This window comes from Ceratotherium simum, chromosome 26 (assembly GCF_057802395.1).
Source record: "Ceratotherium simum simum isolate JZ-2026a chromosome 26, ASM5780239v1, whole genome shotgun sequence".
In the NCBI taxonomy this organism is placed as follows: Eukaryota; Metazoa; Chordata; class Mammalia; order Perissodactyla; family Rhinocerotidae; genus Ceratotherium; species Ceratotherium simum.
This window is the reverse complement of record NC_141925.1, coordinates 22,292,128-22,311,142: the sequence shown is the minus strand read 5'-3', so window position 1 is coordinate 22,311,142 and position 19,015 is coordinate 22,292,128. Positions and strand designations below refer to the sequence as shown.

General features: G+C 43.4%; 1 protein-coding gene across 1 annotated transcript in view; it reads right to left on the bottom strand.

Annotated features, from left to right (window-relative positions):
- Positions 1-8,085: 8,085 nt before the first annotated feature.
- HS3ST4 (heparan sulfate-glucosamine 3-sulfotransferase 4) overlaps positions 8,086-19,015 on the bottom strand; it is a 390,958-nt gene continuing 380,028 nt past the window's right edge. Inside the window, exon 2 of the mRNA XM_004439514.3 lies at positions 8,086-10,095. Within this exon, the coding sequence (XP_004439571.2) occupies positions 9,459-10,095 (637 nt within the window). The 3' untranslated portion in view covers positions 8,086-9,458. The remainder of the gene's footprint in view (positions 10,096-19,015) is intronic.

Below are 19,015 nucleotides of genomic sequence, written 5' to 3'. Positions count from 1 at the left end.
GATTAGTAAACTCCTGGATGTGGCTATACCTTAAGCCAGTCACCTTTTGGAAATCTCAGTTACATGAGCCAGTAAATTCTCTTTAGTCCTTAATCCTGTTTGAGTTGTGTTGTCTGTCACTTCCAGCTAAAGTGACAGATTAAACTGGAGGTTAAGAGTTAGGGATCCAAAGCAAAGTAGGAAATGATGAGACATGGGTGGAGGAATTAAGGATCATACATTAGCTAGTGTTTTAAATTTACAATAATGATAATAATAGCAAGCCTACTGGAGGTCAGAGAACCACACCACCCATCTGTCATTGTCATACTGTGGCAGCCGCGTGTTGCTGTGATGCTGAAAGCTATGCTCCCGGTATTTCACATACCAGCAGTGTCACCCACGGTGGACAGGTTTCAGTGGAACTTCCAGACTAACATAGACTAGGAAGAAGGACCTTGCCACCCAACTTCCAAAAAAATTGGCCATGAAAACCCTATGAACAGCAGCAGAGCACTGTCTGATAGAGCAGGAGAAGGTGAGATGATGGCACAGAAAGACTGGGCATGGTTGGGCCGGCCCCGCGGCTTAGTGGTTAAGTGCGCGCGCTCCGCTGCTGGCGGCCTGGGTTTGGATCCCGGGCGCGCACCGACGCACCACTTCTCCGGCCATGCTGAGGCTGTGTCCCACATAACAGCAACTAAAAAGATGTGCAGCTATGTCATACAACTATCTACTGGGGCTTTGGGGGAAAAAATAAATAAATAAAAATTAAAAAAACAAAAAAAAGACTGGGCAGGGTTCCGCTCTGCCGTACACAGAGTTGCTAGGAGTTGGAATTGACTCCATGGCACTAACAACAAAAATTGGGCTCTTTCTTTTTGCCAGCCCCTCTTTTAAGCTCCTTGCATGTATCTTCTCACTTAGCCCTCACAGTCTCCTGTGAGGCGGGTGCCATCACAGTCTCCATCTGACGGATGAGGGAACACAAGTTCAATGAGAGGCAGAGAGAGACAACCTTGGCTTTCTCCATGAAGCCAACTCCTCTAACCAAGAGAACAAGGGGGAGGGGATATGGGTAGGGATAGAAAACTCAAAAAAGGGGGAAATCTCTGAAACAAATATAGGGGGTCTTGGAAAATGAACTGCCTAGGGAAAAATAAAAGGAATGGCTAGCAGAACTGAAGGCCTAGTTGAGGTTAGAAACCAGAAATTTATCGAGATCCCAATTGGCATTCTCTGCCAAGAGCACTAGAGCAGAATGAATGGATGATGGGATTCATCCAGGCTTGGGGACTGATCTATGAGTCCATGATTTAGACTCAGTCCTCCGTGGTGCTGCTTCTGGCATAAACAGTTCCCATTTTACTTTTTTGCATTTTCTTTCCTCCCAGCAGGATGTCCAGGGTAATGACGGCCCTTATTTTGAAGGCCCTTCCCCCAAGCATTCCCAGAAGCAGATCCTCTCCCCTGGCACCCTTTATAGGCATTTCTACTGGGATAAGAACTAAGAAATCTTTTCTTCCTTAAATGACGGAAAAGATGCTATCTCCTGCTCCATCAGAAAGCCTTGCCTTTGATTGTCAGAGCCACAGTGGAATCTCCGGCCATCATCTTGAAGGCTACCTGCTCTTTCCTCTCGGGATGGAAGGAACCAAAGTGATTGCTAAATATTGCTTTTTCCATGAGTTATCAGAAAGAACACACACCACTTTTTTTCTTTATACCATTTATTGTAGATTTTTTATCATCCCAAGGCTGTTCCCATAATCTTAGAAACAAACCGTTGACAAAAATCTCAGCCCCTGAAGACATGTTCATTTAAGGAGGAAATGTCCTTTGTTCCTTTGTTACAGAGACACTCGTGTAATTGAGTTGCAAGTGAAGAAGTGACAGAGATGGATCTGCCAAGGGGATTGGGGCTTCCTGAAATTTCTTAGGGGAAGAAGACTAAATCCTTTCACCCAGCACAAAGCTGTGTGAAGGCTACTGTGCACTGTCCCAGCTCTGCCTCTGTGGACCCACCGTCAAGGCAAGCAGGACATGAAGTGAGGGGCTCTCAACCTTTCAAGAACCACAATTTGTCATTTTCCCAGCCTGGTTCCAGCCCAATCATGCAATTCCAGCTCATCTCATTCCCCTTTTTATAGGTGTTTTGTGTTTCCTCCAGGTAGGGAGAGGTTAAAAAAAGAAAAAAAAAAACGTTAGAAGTTAAGAAGTTAGTTACAAATTTTCAAAAAGCTTAATATCAACTCTTGTCTCAAGTTGAGACTTAAAGGAAGGAGATATCCAATATCTTCTACAGCCCAAGATCCCTTTAATAATCAAATTCCAGAACTTAATGTCCCCTGGGAAGCCATCCTATCCCTTCTTGCTTTCTGGCTGGATTGCTCTTGTACCTTTCCAGGCATATGGGCATCTTTCTCCTATTAAAGCTTCATGAAGACCGATAATGGGGCTTCTTCTAAAGAAGAAGCCTTTCTCTAACACTTAGCACAGCTATGATATAATATATCATTTATATAACATATAAAAGCTTTCCAAATAAATGATGGAATGGAATAAACGGTGGTGACTTCACAGCCCACTTGATTTGCTTTAACAAACATCACTGCCTATAATTTCCTTCTTGTGTCTAATTTAGTTGATTCTGGATAGAGATGATTCCCAATGACCTCCTTGAGACTTCATTTGCTCCTTATCCAAAGCTCCCTCTCCTGGTTGACAGACTAAATGTAGACTTAGCAAAGAGCAGTGGAAAGGTATGTGTACTGATCAAACACACACACAGGTTTAGGTCCACCCAAAGATGTGCTCCTTGCACAACTCTGGAACGCTCTCAGCCCAGCATGGTTAGCATCTCGTAAGGTGGGGCCTCTGACTTTGGGCATAGCATTAGGAAAGGCTGGACTGCACTCAGATGAGACGAACCTAGGGCACAGTCAGAATTAAGCATAAACTCAACCCTTGCTTCCTGAAAAAGTCTCCCTGTTAGCATTTGTAGAAGCATCCCATTTCTGAGATCAATCTGTTAGGCAAAGCTACTTTTAAATACGCTTGATTTATCTCCTTAATCTTTGAGGTGAGGGTAGTGGAAAGTGCACTGGGCTAGAAGTCAGTTGATCCAGATTGGAAACCTGGCTCTTCAGTGTTACCTTAAGCAAAACAGGATACTTCCAAACTTTGTGTCTATCAAATGAAGACATAAGACATGAACTCTGAGGGCTCTTCACACCAAATTTCTCAGCCCCATTCTATTGGCCTGTATCTGAGTTCCTGCATCAACTTTTTCCAGTTTTCAGAGCACCCCTAGAGGTTCTCCCTGACTTTCCATTGCCTTTTTTTCCCTCAGAACAGCCTGCCCTGGAGAAATGCTACAGGACCCAGGTTCTTGAGGCACATGGAATAGATAATCTGGCATCTCTGTAAGGGGAGGCTCCTTTCAGTAGACACAATGAGATACGTGGGTGCTGGAAGGCAAGAGCAAAGAGCAAGAAATCAATTAGGGAAATAAGTTGTCCAGGAAGGATCCATGGAGGATACTTCCTGTGGCCAGTGACCAATGAGCTAGGTATCTACTGCTCTGGATCTAAGTGTGAATGTAGATCTTTATTTTGGACAAAGGGCCAGGGAATGAGTTCATGATGCTTGAGACTGGCCAGTGAGAAGTGTTAACCCAAATCATTTCCATGTCTCACATTCAGTCTTATTTATGCCCCACAATTATCATAATAGGGTGTTTTGAGTCCACTCAGAGCCGGAAAGAAGTCGTGATGAAGATCTTTCCGACCTCTAAATACAATAGACTATTCTAGCTCTAGTCTACTTAGGGCCCCAGGGTTGATCCCCACACTGGTCATTATTCTATTTCAAAATCATCCTTTTCCAAGTGGTCCAGAATGATTAGATGGAATCAGAGCTATTCAAAGTGACTTTTCTTGGGCTTCAAGAAAAGATTCTGAAAATACGCTTTAAAATCATGTTACTGCTATTATTTAGGGCAGGCTGTACTGACACTTCTCTCTCCCGCTATCCCCAGGGCAGCAACGTGTTTTGTGGTTTTACTTTGGCCATTACATTGCTGTGGAACTTTGGGAAAGTCCCTTAAATTCCCAAACCATCATAGTCTCCATCTGTAAAATATGGGGGTAACGTTGATCATCCCTGACCTAGAGGACAAGTCTATATCATCTTCTAATCTAACTTACGATGTGTGAGTGTGTAAGTATGTTTTCGTTTGAACTATTAATGATTTAGCACATTTTCAGAAAAGTTGGATTTCTGTTGGTTTGGTTTCCTTCTTGCTATATGAGTCAACAAGTAGCTGACATCTAAGGGAAGAGGGTCGTCATTTGACTTCGGCCTTAGACAATGCCAAGGAAGCTATAGGTGGCGGTGGGGTCTCTGGAAGGATTTCTGTTTCCTATTAATGCTTGGTTACAGTCATTTAAAGAAACGACACGGCAGCTTCTCTTCTGAGAAAAGATTGTCCTTGATAGCAATGTCCCCCATGCACACTTTTCTTTTTCTTTCCCCAAATCTCTGCCATATAGCTTTCTTAATTACCCAGTTTTGTACTTTTTATATCTTTCCTTTTGTTATTGTCTACCTCTTTGTGCTTTAGTCTTACTCTGGAGCATGAGAATAGTCTTATGATTTGGGATGAGGCAAAATGCTACTGAGGATGGTCTTTAATGCCACAAGTACTTGGTGGTCTCTCCTTTGCCTTAGTTAGTTATCACCCCACCACACCCTAGTTTCATGTTTCCATAGAACCCTGGGCACCCCCTCTCATAGCAGTGTAAACCTTTAGTGTATGTGTTTCTTTTGTGTCCTTCTTCCTCACTAGGCTGGGAGGCTGGTCCAGGCAAGTCAGCTTTGCTCTCTCTATGTCTCCTTCAATTGCCACTTGGTCACTCTATATGTATTTGTGGAACAAAAGCCTCAATGAAACATGATTGACTCTAGAGAAGTGCTGTTTTCCTATACCAGGGACACAAGAGATTCCTGCCCGTCTTCCATCAGTGGACACACATTTTATACATTTTCTTGGCCTTTATTTCCTACCTTGATGACGGATGACATAGTATTATTATCTTGGCATATAAGATATTTCACAATTAAAAAAAGGGTCTCATGTATGTCTTGTATCTTAAAATGACACATCCTTCTCCCCCTGCAAAGCTAGAAATCATATGTACTCATCTCTCCCCACTCCAATTTGTTACACAAAGAACCTGAGGAGATCTCTCAACCCCACTTTCTTTTCAGAAAAATGTGAGACCTGCTCCCAAGCATGTGCCCTGGTTCTCAACCTTCTTTGTCTTCTATGTAAACTTTTAGGAGTCAGAACTCCAGGCACACAATTCATAGCCCGGAAGCTTGAAAACTTCACCCCTATTTCCATCTCAAGAGGATCTGCTTGGCCCTGTGTGAATGAGCCTTGGTGCTTTGTATCTAAAAAAAACCTTGAGTGTGGAGTGAGGGAAAGGCCAGAGTGAGAACCTGTCTGTATATGGGGTTGGGGGAGGGTCTTGACCTGGGTAGGGAGAAGGTTTTACATTTGAATGCCTAAAATCCAGCCAGCTCAGTGCTATTTACAGGGGACTTTTCTTTCTCATCTTAGCTTTGAGCAAAATCAATGGTGGTTCACTTTCTCTTAGCATTTTCATAATTGTCCAGTTTGAGTAAAGATATAGCCTTGGGACACTATAAAGACACAGTGTTCTGGAAGGGGTATCAGTAACCTCCTCCTTTCTCTCTTTCTCTTCCTCCTTCTTCATCTTCTTCATGATCATCATCAGCATCACCATCATCATCATCATCACTATCCTTTGTGTAAATTAAGCACTTTATTCTTTTCAAATGTCTTCCTATCTATTAATTCATTTTGGTCATTACAGAAACTCTGAATGGTAAGCCAGTAGAGATTAAATATCCCTATTTTAGCGAGATGAACACTAAGGATCAGGGTAATGGTACTTGTCCAAGACGCAGATGGAGGCAAGCTACCTTTCCTCTGACAGTAGTGAGACAGAAGTATTCTTTGTGGAATAAGGAGGTTGAGGGTGGAAAATGGGAAGGGGCAGGAAAGTCAAGCAACTGGCAGAACCAAGGAGTTGAGGTTTTAAAGAAGTGAGGCTCAGACCAGGACTCCTAGCACTATGGGACTGAACAGGCCACACTCTCCTGAACTTAAAATTGCATCTGAGAGGCCCCTGAAGGTTGCAGGGAATTCCTAGGGAATGGCCACATCTTTACTACTCTGAAGTTGTGGTTTTCATATATAGTCCAAAGATAAATGGGGCTGCTGAATGTTTTTTGTTATTATTGCTGTTGTGTTTTGAGCTGGTAGGTCTAAGTACAAAGTCAAGGCTTTCATACCTTTCAGGTAGAGAATGACACTGGCAAAAGGAGATTAACATGGAAACAATGACAGCTGCACCATTTGGAAGGATGCATTCTCCCTTTTCCATCCCTGAACCACACACAGCAGCCTTTCCAGAGCTGTGAATCATCCATTTGTGGGAAGGGAGGGGAATAGAAAATTAAATATAATTTATGCTTTACTAATTGAAATCAAATACAAAATTCAATCTCCTGTGAGTTGCAATGCTCATGTTTAAATAGGGTGGAAGTATTATTAACCTGACTCTATTTTAGCAGGCTGACTTAGCATTTCAGGATAGGAAATAATTCTTTTGTCAAGTTTCCCCACTGAAGAAGGGGACATGGCTTAGTGGCTCACTCTGAGTCACAAGGATCAAGCTAGAGTAGACATTGCAGAAAATAGAACTTAAACATGTCAAGTTTGCATTTCTTTTCAGAACCATGAGCTTTCAACCATATCGCCAAACAGACCCTTAAAATAAAAATCCTGAAGATCTCAAGGCTTAGGCCTCTGCCCTATTTTTCCAGAGAATTTTAGTCTACTGTTATATGCAAGAGTGTATAAATACTGTAAGAGGGATCTTCCACTTTCATTTCCCAGGTCAGAATGGCTTATTAACCATTGGCTAACCATATTAAAAATGGATTTGCTTGTCATATTCATGTGAGGACACATACTTACTAGGTTTCTTTTTCAGCAGCATTTAAGGTCTTGATGTTCTCGGTTTACGGAGACAGGTAGACAGCCAGGGAGATGGAAAATGGAGAGTAGGTATGACTGAGGGGCTGAATCAATGTGTGTCCATCCATAAGAGAAGAGATGAGGGTAGGCTAGAGTAATGGTCATTCTTAGCTGATAGAAAAACATCTTTAAAGCTTTCCAACAACCAGATGCTCCTTTGATCTCCTAAGTGATAAGCTCACCCCTTACCTAGTTGCCATTGAACTCCAAAAGAGGCCATGTTCCTCCAAGGAAGCCACAGACCCTGAGGGACTCTTCTGTTGGAAGTAATCCCCACAAAAGCATAAAAGGAGGATGGGAGGGAGAATGAGAGGCCAAAGAAATACACAGGTAAGACTTTCCTCCAGTTGTTCTCAATCCCAGCTTCCATAAGCATATTTTTGAAACGATAGATGCCTGGGCCCCACCTAGAGATTCTGATTCACCAAAAAGTATGAAATGGAGCTCAGGAAGCTGTAGCTTGAAAAACCACACAGCTGACTCCGATGTGTAACTAGACCTACTCCTTGCTCTGCTTATAAAACAAGGTCCCAATCAGCCAGCCCACAAGACACTCTTCTGAACAAGTATGCATTTTATTCCTTCAAAGAAGTGTGTGTATGCGTATTTTTACCTATATCTTCTTTTAGTTTGGTAGTGAATGGATATATGTTACTTCCAGCTCAATCACCACTTTCTTATCCGGAAAAAAATTATTTGTAAGGTTATTCCTGAATCTGGCATGTCAGTCCTTTGCTTGCCAGGACTGGTTAAGATAGAGAAAGCAGCACCCCTTACAGGAACTACTTCCTTTGTGCTATTTCAAGAATCATCCTGCCTGGCAGACAGAATTCCCTGGAAGAGTCTCGCATCTGGGTTTTCTGGCCACATCAGAGAAGGGATACTCCCAGAATTCCAAGGTGGGGGTAGAGGTGAGGATGGAGGTGACCAGCACAAACACACCATCAAAACCCATTAATCAGGTTGCATTAAGCTTTATAACAACACAGTTTTCATTTAGCGGGAGAAATGACAGTTTAATAACAGCTGAACAGATTAACTCCCCCCACTCATACATATTTCCAATTTTACTAGAACAGTTCCCGGTTTTGGAGATCTGTGAACAGTGCTTTATGTCAAATGCTGCATTTTAATGGAATCAATCTAATGGGAAGGGACACTTTATTCCACAGCCCTTGATGGGGGTGTCCATAGACAGCCCTTGCCCTCCCCCACCCCCATAAACCAGATCTGACAAATGGAGTCAGCCTTTTTGTCACGGCCCCAATATGTGCCATCTCTGAATAGAGTAAATGAAGTGTAAGATGACTGTGAGTGGGGGATGGTGGGGCAAATACAAGAGAGGTGACTGGTCCCCTGCTCCTTGTGTTGTTAAGGGTTATTCATAACAAAAGACATGCCAATTTTCTGGTCCTTGCCCCTCTGGGGACCCTAAAGGACACAGCCCACCCCAGAAGCATGTCTCAGAACCACAGTGCTGAAGGAGGGTCTTCAGGTGTGGAAACCTCCCACCAAGAGGACTGGCTTTCTTTTTTCCCTCTCCAATATAGCACTCATCTTTACCAACCTCAGGGCTCTGAACTCAGCTGCAATCACACTGCCCTGAGAGCAGCCTTGTGGGCCTGATTCTAACACCAGGGCATATGCTAAGCTTCTCCGCAACCCACGATGCTCATGAAGAGAGAGACCCAACCCTCCTTAGAGAGTTCTTAGAAAGAAGGCTTCCAGGGGTGTGAGGAACATTTTTTTGGTGAGGAACGTGCATGCCTCTGCCTTCAAAAGGTGAAGAGGGAGGAAGTCAAAGGGTTGTGGGATGAGACCTTTAAGGAGAAGGCTAGACACACCTTAGAGGGAGGACCTTGCTCCTTAGGAGTCTTGAAGCACTCAGCCACAATTAACATTCTGGAGAGATGCCAGGCAGAGGTTTATATGGCAGGGGCCTGTGCCAGACACAGAGCTAGAACTCAGGCTGCCCAAAGCAAAGTGAGAGGCCCCCCAAAAGGTAGACTTTCCTTTCATTTTTATCACTTAAACAAACATTCATGGCACTGTCTCTGACTTGGACAGCTGTTTGTTCTGTCTTCAACTCTGTTAACTAGCAGAAGACAAGAATTAGCAGTGGATTCTGGTGGCCATCTGGTCAACCAGATGCTGCTGGTTCCTCTATGAGGATGCCATGGGATCCATCCCTTTGCCTAAACCAACAGCATTGGAAGCATCCCTGAATGGATAAAGGAGGAGATCTACTTGGCACTCTAGCAAGGCTAGGCTGCAGATCCTGGGGGATTCAGGACTCAGGTAAGGAGCCTCCTTAGCTATCACTAGCCTTCCCTCCACATCTCTAGCCTCATTTGTCACCCTCTTCCTGTTCCCACTTGAAATCTTGACCAGTCATTTGGTAAAACATCATGTTGAAGGGTTTGTAGAATTTCCGCAGTCTGTGGATCACATCTGGGTCAATGCGGGGATGAGTCCGACCTTTGCTCTTGCCTAAGCACCTCGGGGCACTGCTGTCTTCTGGCTTCTTTAGGCAGGGGAACCCCTTGGTTTTGTTGAAATAGAAATGTTTCTCAGTCACAACACGCTTGAGGCCTAGAAAATCCTGTACTTTGGCCATTTCCCCAGCAGGGTCCACTATGAGTCGCTCACCGCTGACAAAGAGGATCTGAGAGAGGGGGAAATACTGGAGCCAATTTTCCAGGTGCAGAGCATAGATCCCGATTCGAATGGCACTCCAGGAGGCATCGATCAGCCCCAGGGTCCGGTTTTTGAAGGCCAGCACCTCGAAGGTGGGGATCTCGGGTTTCTTTGACAGTGTCTGGGTGTAGTCGGAGATGGCCCTGGTCACGGGGTCTCTCACCACCACAATGAGTTTGATGTCCTTGGCCATGGAGTGGATGCGCTGGGGAGCCTCATTTGTCACAAAGTAACTTGGCGTCTTCTCCATGGTTATCTGCCCATCCAAAGTCTTAGGCATCACGTTTCTGGAAGAGGGAGGAAAAGGAAAGAGAGTAGTTATTCCTGTCCAGAAATATTTAAACTTTTGTAAGAAACGTGTGAGATAAATAGCTTGGTGGGGAACTATCAAATAAAATTCATTGATAAACACTTGGAGGTTCTTTTTAACTATATGTCTCACCATAGTTCTGACTACAGTATTATCAGAAAAGGCAGCAGAAGGCTTGTGCATTAATTCTTGGGAACCTTATACACCTGGCTTAAACTGCTGATCCTCCTCTTACCAGTTATGTTTAACTTAGATATACTCTTAATTTCTGTATGTATTAGTTTTATAATCTCTGAAATGGAGATAATGATAACACCTACTTCACACTGTAGTATGAGGATTAAGGGAGATAATGCTTGTAAAGTGTTTAGCACAGAATCTGGCATGTGTAAGAGCTTAACAAATCAAGGATATTATTATTGTTGTAGTGGCTTTCAGAAAATGTTTGAGCTCAACAAGACCGCACAGATTATCTAGTCCATGGATTGGCAAACTAAAACCTGCCTTCTGTTTTTGTATGGCTCGCAGCTAAGAATGATTTTTAATCTTTAAATGGTTGAGGAATAAACCAAAATAATAATAATAACACTTTGTGATGCATGAAAATTATATGAAATTCAAATTTCAATGCTCATAAATAAACTTTCATTGGAACATAGCCACACTCATTCCTTTATGTACTATCTAGGGCTGCTTTTGCACTAGAACAGCAGAGTTAAGTAGTCACAACAGAGACCATGACACACAAAGCCAAACATATTTACTACCTGGTCCTTGAAGAAAAAGTTTTCTGACCCCTGATCTAGTCCAAAGGCATCATTGTGCAAATAAGGAAACTGAAGCCCAGAGAGAGAATCAGACAGGCTTTGTGACCTCAGCAAATTGAATCGCATCCTCGAGCCTTATTATCTTCCTTTGTAAAATCCCAAAACTTATCTCAAGTTCAGGTGAGAATAAAATGACATATAATGTGAAAGCATCTAACATAGGTCTGGTTCTATACATGAGATTTCTTCTTTCTTTGCTCGCAAGGTTTCCCAGTGACCAATAACAGACCCCACCCCGGGGCTCATGTCTCTTGGTTTCCTTACCAAGGTTGCATTTCCAAACCCATCTCTCCATCCTTGTTCACCTTCAGAGTGGCCTTGTCTTATTTGGGAACTTTAAGATATTAAAGGCGTTTGATGCTCTTTGTCCCCCAATCCCAATGTGGCAGGCCTATCAGTGATAAAATGAGTCTGGGGATCTAGTATACAGTCAATTTGCTATAGGCATATGTAGACCTCAGTTAATTGACGATAAACCTGTTCAATGCCTGTCAGGGCAGCAGGCCATCTGCCACCATGTGCTCCATTAAGTCTATTCACTTCCATGCCTTGCACCAAAGTGGTACATTCAGGATTACACAAGATCTCTTTCTTATGATGACACGCTTTTAAATGTCTCAGCTAATAAAACTTAATACAGACGAACATCCCTTAGCTTCACCTACCATAATTAAATTTATTTACTATCGCATGTGTGGAGAAAGAATGACTTTTCTTTTATCTCTAATTCACATGCTCTGTCAATAATTAATTGCTACTGGGTTTTGAACTTTCTCAGCAAGCACTTTTATGAGGCAAGAGGAATTTGCCTGGTAGAGAAATTCGCATGGAGCTGGAAGTCGTTAGTGTATAATAGCTGGGCAGCATGGAGTTTTCAGATCAAAGCAACAGCCTTGGCCGTAATCATGCTTGTCTTGGACTAACATATTCTCCAAAGTACTTTGAATGTCTTTATGTTTGTGAGCCTGTTTGGCCCTCACCAGATTTAACTGTCTCATTTGGAGGGGCAGGGCTAAGGAACACAGCCTTTGGGAACCACACGTGCCTGATTTAAGAGTTCTGACTATCATGTCACCTCGATGAGGTTACTTAACCCACTTTGAATCTCAATTTTCTCATCTAAAAAACAAGGTTAATAAGAGTCTCCCTTATAGGATTGTAATGAAGATTAGATGTGATAATGTAGGTAAATCACTTAGCATAATGCCTAATTAATGTCAGAATTTTTTTTTTTTAACTTAAGCTCGGTGCACAAGATCATTAGCACAGTGATTCTTAGAGAAGAGCAAGGAAAAAATATTTACATTTGACCAAATGGACAAGCTGAACGATGGGAACTAAGGAACTGATCTAGACAAACAGTATATTCTGATTCAAGCCAATATCATCAACCACACTTCCTGATCTGGAGGCTGGTGACCAACGAGGGAGCTACTGTTAGTTCAGCCAGAGTTGAAAGAATATACTGATATCCTACTTTTATTTCAATTGGAGAGATACATTCTCTTATTACAAAACTCACATCATATTATGAAAATATTGAACAAATGTTGATGCAAAAAATACCTGAAGATAGATATTTTTACACAGCTCTTTCCAGATTTTAGTCCCTCGCACGTATTTTTGCTTATTTTTTATTTTTTTGCATTTTTCATTAGCACAGGAGCAGCTGCTAGGTTTTTCTTCTCATCCATTCTCTGCCATTCACTTCTTAGACCTCAGTGTTTGTCTTTACATTGAGCCCTGTTCAAATTCATCTCCTTCACTTGAACTAATTGTTACATTCTGTCAAGATTTTTGTGTATCTTGAGTTCTTTATCTGGAGCATCTGGGATGAAATGGTACCCAACCTATAAGCCAGTGTGTATAAGAGAGTAAGTGGGTGTCTAGCTCAGTGCTCGGTGCAAAGGGGAATGAGAGGAGGGATGCTGGAGAAGGCACTGGAGAAGGTAGAGGGGAGCAGAAGAGCCTAACTGGCTTTGATCATCATGTTACAGATGAATTAAATGATATAATTTAGGAAAGTTCCTGCATTTGGGGCACACATGGTAAGACCATCTCATGGAGCCAAGATACAACTGTTATGGCATAAATTACCCAGGATTTTTGCCAGTAAGAAGACATCCTTTAGCTGCTCAAAATCTATGAAGTAGCAGTTCCCCCTTCCCAAAACTGATTCTGAATAAGTTATGTTCATTCATTCATTTGTTCTATAAATGGCAATATAATAGTGAACAAAACAGACACGGTCCCTTCCTCCATAGAGCTTCCAGTCTAAGTACCACATCTGATAAATGTAGAACTCTTTATAGCATCACATAAGTGATCATCTGGATCAACAGAACAGGCATCATTATTATTCCAGTTTTATAGAGAAGGAAACAGGCTCAGAATGTAAAGATATTTTTCAAGGTCTCACTGAATGCATATCTTTGGTTTGTAAGCCCAGTGGCCAAGCAAAAGTAACTCAATACCAGTGTCAGTGCCTAACACCTGTTCCTAGTAATCAGCAGGTGCTCAATAAATATCTGTTGAATGAATGGATGATGACAAGCCACTAATCTCCTGTCCTAAGGTGAGGCTTTTGTTGTGATTGGTTTTGTTGTCCTAATCCGCCTTGTCTCAGCCCTTGTCCCCTTACCATTCTTCTCACCTGGGCCCTCCATCCAGCAACTACTTCTACACCTCTGGTAGTCTCCCTCTTCCTGAAAAACTAGAGGACGCAGCTCTCCTACTGTATAAGACCAGGGCAGGGAACAGATGGGTGGAGGGTGGCCATGGAAAAGACACTGGGTTTTATTCTATATGTGATGAGAAGCCACTGAAGAATATTGAACAGGAAAATATGACATGATTTACATTTTAAGAGATTTTTTTTCTGGGTACTTTGCTGAGAATGGACAGGAGAGTGGCAGGGGTGGAAGGATGGCCATCTGCCAAGAGGCCATTTCAGGACAGCAGGTTAGAGATGGTGGTAGCGTGGACACAGGTGTAGAGGGCAACATGGTAAGAGGTGTTCAGAATCAGGCTGCATTTTAGAATTAGGGCCAACTGTCCTTCATGATGGGTGGGATATATGTGCGAGAGAGAGAGAGTCATAGATGACTCCAAGATTGTTGGCCTGAGCTAATGCTTAACCAGTAGTGCAGGTTATTGATGTGGAGAACACTGGGAAAGAAGCAGGTCTTGGGAGAAGGCACCAAATCTGACTTTGGACTTGTAATATGAGATACCTGTTCCATACTCAAGTGGAGGTATTGAGTAATCATCTTGATGCAGGAGTCTGAAATCCAAGGGAGACCCAAGTTGAAGGCAGACATTATGTCATGTGTTCACAGTCCCCCTGCCAGGGAGTAGGGAGAAGGAATGTCTGACCCTCTTTACCTTCTTCAAAGGACCTGAACTTTGCCTATTTTGGGAGGCAAGGTATTTAGATGCTGGTGTGCAAAGAAATTTTTTAAAATTCAATTACAAAGATTTCCCTTACTCTTTTTAATTCCCAGAGTCTATGATAACTACCTGTATACAGAGCTTAGAATAATGTCACAATATGATTTGTTCCCATGTCCTTCATGGCTATTCTCAGTTCCTCGAAGCCACAGGCAATGATTTATTCACCTTTGTATCTCCAGGGCCAACACAGAACCTGCCCCATGGTAGCTGCCCCATGACTCTCTGCGGTTGCTGAATGAATAAATAAATGACATTCAAATAAAAACATGACCCCCAGAAGTCAGGAGAACTGGAGCCGTTGCTGGGGCATGGCTCCTCTAAGTGGGTTTTCCACACGGGGTTCAGCGTTTCTGAGTTCCACGCCATTTCTGTCTGAAAGACCATGCACTTCAGTGTGGACCATATGGTGAGAAAACACTACATCTGGGCTTGGAACAGCTCGTTAACAGTATCTGGGGTGCTCAGAGCAGCCGTGACATCAGCGTCAACACACAGTCCTGAAGCGAGAATCCTTCCGCTAGATCACACAGCTGCTCTCAGAGGCCCAAATGTTTACGAGACACCATCCAATTCGCTCGCCCTCCCCCCAACACTGCTCCACTAGTGGGGGATCTCTGCTAAGCACAAGTCCCATTTGAATACAGGTCAGCTTCTGGGAGCCTCATAGCAAACAACAATAACAATATTTATTTGTTATTATAACAATATTTATCATACACCATTTACTCAGTACTCGCTCTGTGCTATGTTTTGTGGTTCCGAGTTCAAATTATGGTGCCAGCCCATCTTCTCTCAGCACTTTCAGACACTGGACTCCACAGTTTAGTGGTTGAGAACATAGACTCCAGACTTACTGAATTTGGATCCACTTATTAGCTGTGTGACTCTGGGCAAATTACTTAACCCAAGTAATTTGTGTCCCTCAGTTTCGTTATCTGGAAAACAGGCATCATGCTAATAATACCCATTTCATAGGGATTTTATGAAGATTAAATGAGTTAATATCTGAAAGAGGGCCTCTCAATACATTAGCTGTTAATTTTTAAAAGACCTTTCTTACAAGGGTATTACTATTACCCCCACTTTAGAGATCAGGAAACTGAGGCCCAGTGAAATTATTAACTTGCCCAAAGTAACAAGAAGTGGAGTTGAAATTCAATCCCAGCTCCCTCTCGCTTCATAGCCCAACCTCTTAGTTACTGCCCAGCAATGCTTAACCAAACTACAGAGGCTCGGCAAGGCTACACGACCTGCCCAAGGTCACTCTGCTGGTAGGTGGCAAAGCTGAACCCTAAAATGAGACTCTTTATGTGTGTTGTAAAGGTGGGCTGTCACTGACTTATTATGGGGAATTACAGAAACCCAGGCCAGAATTCCCAGAAATTCTTGCCAGATCAAGCTACAACGTTCAATTTGTGATATCTCTCTCCGGGGCCTCCTCAACTGAAGCAAATGGATGCCATCATGAATGCCAAGGGAGAAAGCAATCACCCGTGTTAGATATTAAGTGCCCATTCTCTTTGGAAGGGTCAGTGGCACAGCTTGCCTGAATTAGAGGTACGTGGGCACCTCACATTTTCCCAAATGCGTTATCCAGTGGAACAAATGGCGCATAAATTAGCAATATTTTCTGAGCCCTTCTGATGAACTGTAACCCAAGAGAATGGTGGTTCGAACAAGGGCATGAGGTAGGGCCATTTCCTCTGCATTGAAGAAAGAAACTCACTGGGCCGGCCCCGTGGCTTAGCGGTTAAGTGCGCGCGCTCCGCTGCTGGCGGCCCAGGTTCGGATCCTGGGCGCGCACCGACCTGCCGCTTCTCCGACCATGCTGAGGCCGCGTCCCACATACAGCAACTAGAAGGATATGCAGCTATGACATACAACTATCTACTGGGGCTTTGGGGGGAAAAAAAAGGAGGAGGATTGGCAATAGATGTTAGCTCAGAGCGAGCCGGTCTTCCTCAGCAAAAAGAGGAGGATTAGCACAGATGTTAGCTCAGGGCTGATCTTCCTCACAAAAAAAAAAAAAAAAAAAAAAGGAAAGAAACTCAGGAATTCAACTGAGCACCTGTTCAGCTGCTGGTTGAGCAATGCAATTTCACGTGTTGTCCTGGCTAAACCTCGCAGGTACCACGATTCACTGAACCTGTTATAGAGATGTGGAAACTGAGTCAGAGACAATGAACCGCATCCAAGGACACACAGCCAGGACCTGGCCCTGCCCAGTTCTGTTAGAAAGTTCATTGTGCTTTTCAAACCCAAATTCATGAATCCTGGAATCTTTGAAGGCAAAAAGCCAAACCTTTTGGAAACTACATTTCTTATATAAAGACCCAAGAAGAGCGGCATGCCCTGGGGCTATATGGCTATGGGCCAAATTGAAGCTGAGAGAGAAGGGATCTTGAGATATTGCTCTGACTTAACAACTAACTTGCTGAATGAATTTAAGACGGGGACTTTCCCTCTCTGGACCCGTACAAGGAAAGGGCTATGTTAACATTAATTCCCTCATTAATCCCGTCAAGTATTTATTGGTGGTTATTATGCACCAGGTGTTGGGTATTTATGGATGATAAAGCAGGCAGGGGACCTGCCCTTCAATAGACTGTAAGTTCTTTGAAGGAAAGGCCTGAAAATCCCATTTTGTAAAGTGGTCTGTGGTTCAGATGGGACATCTCTGTGGTGGGCAGACGTCTCCTTTCAAACAAAATCCCATCTGCCAAGTCCCAGCTGCATTCACATGTGCCTACAAGAGGGGGAAGGAGGAGACAGAAAAGAGTGGGCAGAGGAGGGGAAAGGAGGAAGAGGAAAAGCAAAGGTTGAAGGAGATTAAAAAGGAAAGGAGGAATAAAGACAAGAGGGAGGAAAGGAGTGAGGAAGAAGGGGAAGGAGGAGGAGAAAGGGAAGATGGAACTGGGCTCTGAGGATACACAAAGAATTTAAGACACTGGAATAGAACGAAGCAAGCATTCCAGTTTTAAATGACACATGACCACACTGTTGGAAAAAACAGCAAACCCAGGTCTCAGGCGTTTTAATTGTTTTAAAGTTTGGTCTGGGCAGGTACAGATATTTTAGGATGAGAAGGTTTACAGTGGTCTTTGTCAGAGACACTTCGCTGAGGTCGTAGGAGCATTAGTCCTATTGAAGTCGGCTGAGAAGATAGATACTCACTCCTCCTGGTATCAAGGAATAAACTGAGGCTCAGAGAATTTAAGTGCCTTGTCTAAGATCACACAGCTCATATGTGGCAGAGTTGGGATTGGAAACCCAGCAGAGCCTGTGCTCCTTACCACTATTCAATATGATAAAAGAGAGGAAGGTCCAGAGTGGAGCTAGAGCACGAAGGAGGGGATGGGATAGCGACCTCAGGTGGAGAAATGAGGGTCTAGTAGGCATTCCTAGTCTGAGAGAGAAACCCTGGTATCAGCAGACATGAAAGTTGACAAGGTCTTGAGATTTGATAGTTGGGATGTGGGTGAGATCAGGGAGAAGAATATTTAGGAATTTCCTGCCCAATGGCTTTGATATTCCCAGTGATAGAAGAGTACGGTCATTCGCTAAACTTGAGGGACTTGGCAGTGGGGTTAGAGGACTCAGAGAGAAAAGAATGGAGCTGGATGATATACTAATAATTTGTGGATTATAGTGACCTATTGAGACATTATCTATGTTTTTGCCTCTGGAGACTCATTTGGCAAAAAAGGCAGGGAATTCATCACTACCCTCACCCCACCACCATCATACATCCCTGTCTCCACAGAGGGTAGCCAGTCCTCTATCCCCAAGGCTTGGCTAATTTTTATCCCCAGGGGAGGTGAACAGTTCATTTATAGACTGAAAAAATGTCAGGGTACCCTGGACAAACCCATTGATTGAGAAGCTGTTATGTTTCAAAGATCTAGGTTTCCCGTGGGGTTTCTCAATCTCAGTACTGTCAGAATTGGGGGACGGATGATTCTTTGGTGGTGGGGGCTGTCCTGTGTATTGTAGGACTATGAGTAGCATCCTGGCCTCTACCCCCTAGATTCAGTAGCAGCCCCCGGTCATGCCAACCACAAATGTCCACAGACATTGCCAAATGGCCTTGGGAGTCAAGATCACTAACCAAACTGTCTGGGCTTAAGTCTGGGCACTTATTACATGTGGGGCTTTGGACAAGTTACTTAACCTTTTTGTGCCTCGATTTCCCCATCCATAAAATGGGGATAATAATAATAATAATAATAATAATAATAATAATAGTACATATCTCAGAAGGTTGTTTTAAAAATTAAAGTTCATGTATAGGCTGCCTTTATTGCCTGATACATGATAAGCACCACACAAGTGTTTGCTGTCGTTGTTGTGGGTGTTATACCACTGAGACAATTAATCTGCAGCAGTGTGGAGAGTGTGTCCCAACTCCTGGAATGGTGAATATCTGAAATTACTGAATACTCTGGATCTGGGGAAACTGACTGTGTAGACTTTTGTGTGGATGGGCACTGTGTGCTGACCTTCTAGCCAAGCTTGGCACAGAGAGGGTGGGGGAACCAACAGAGTCAAATCCCACATGCTCAAGACTGGGGCCATTCCCTACGTCCCTGAGCTGCTCCACAAGACGTGTCACAGGTG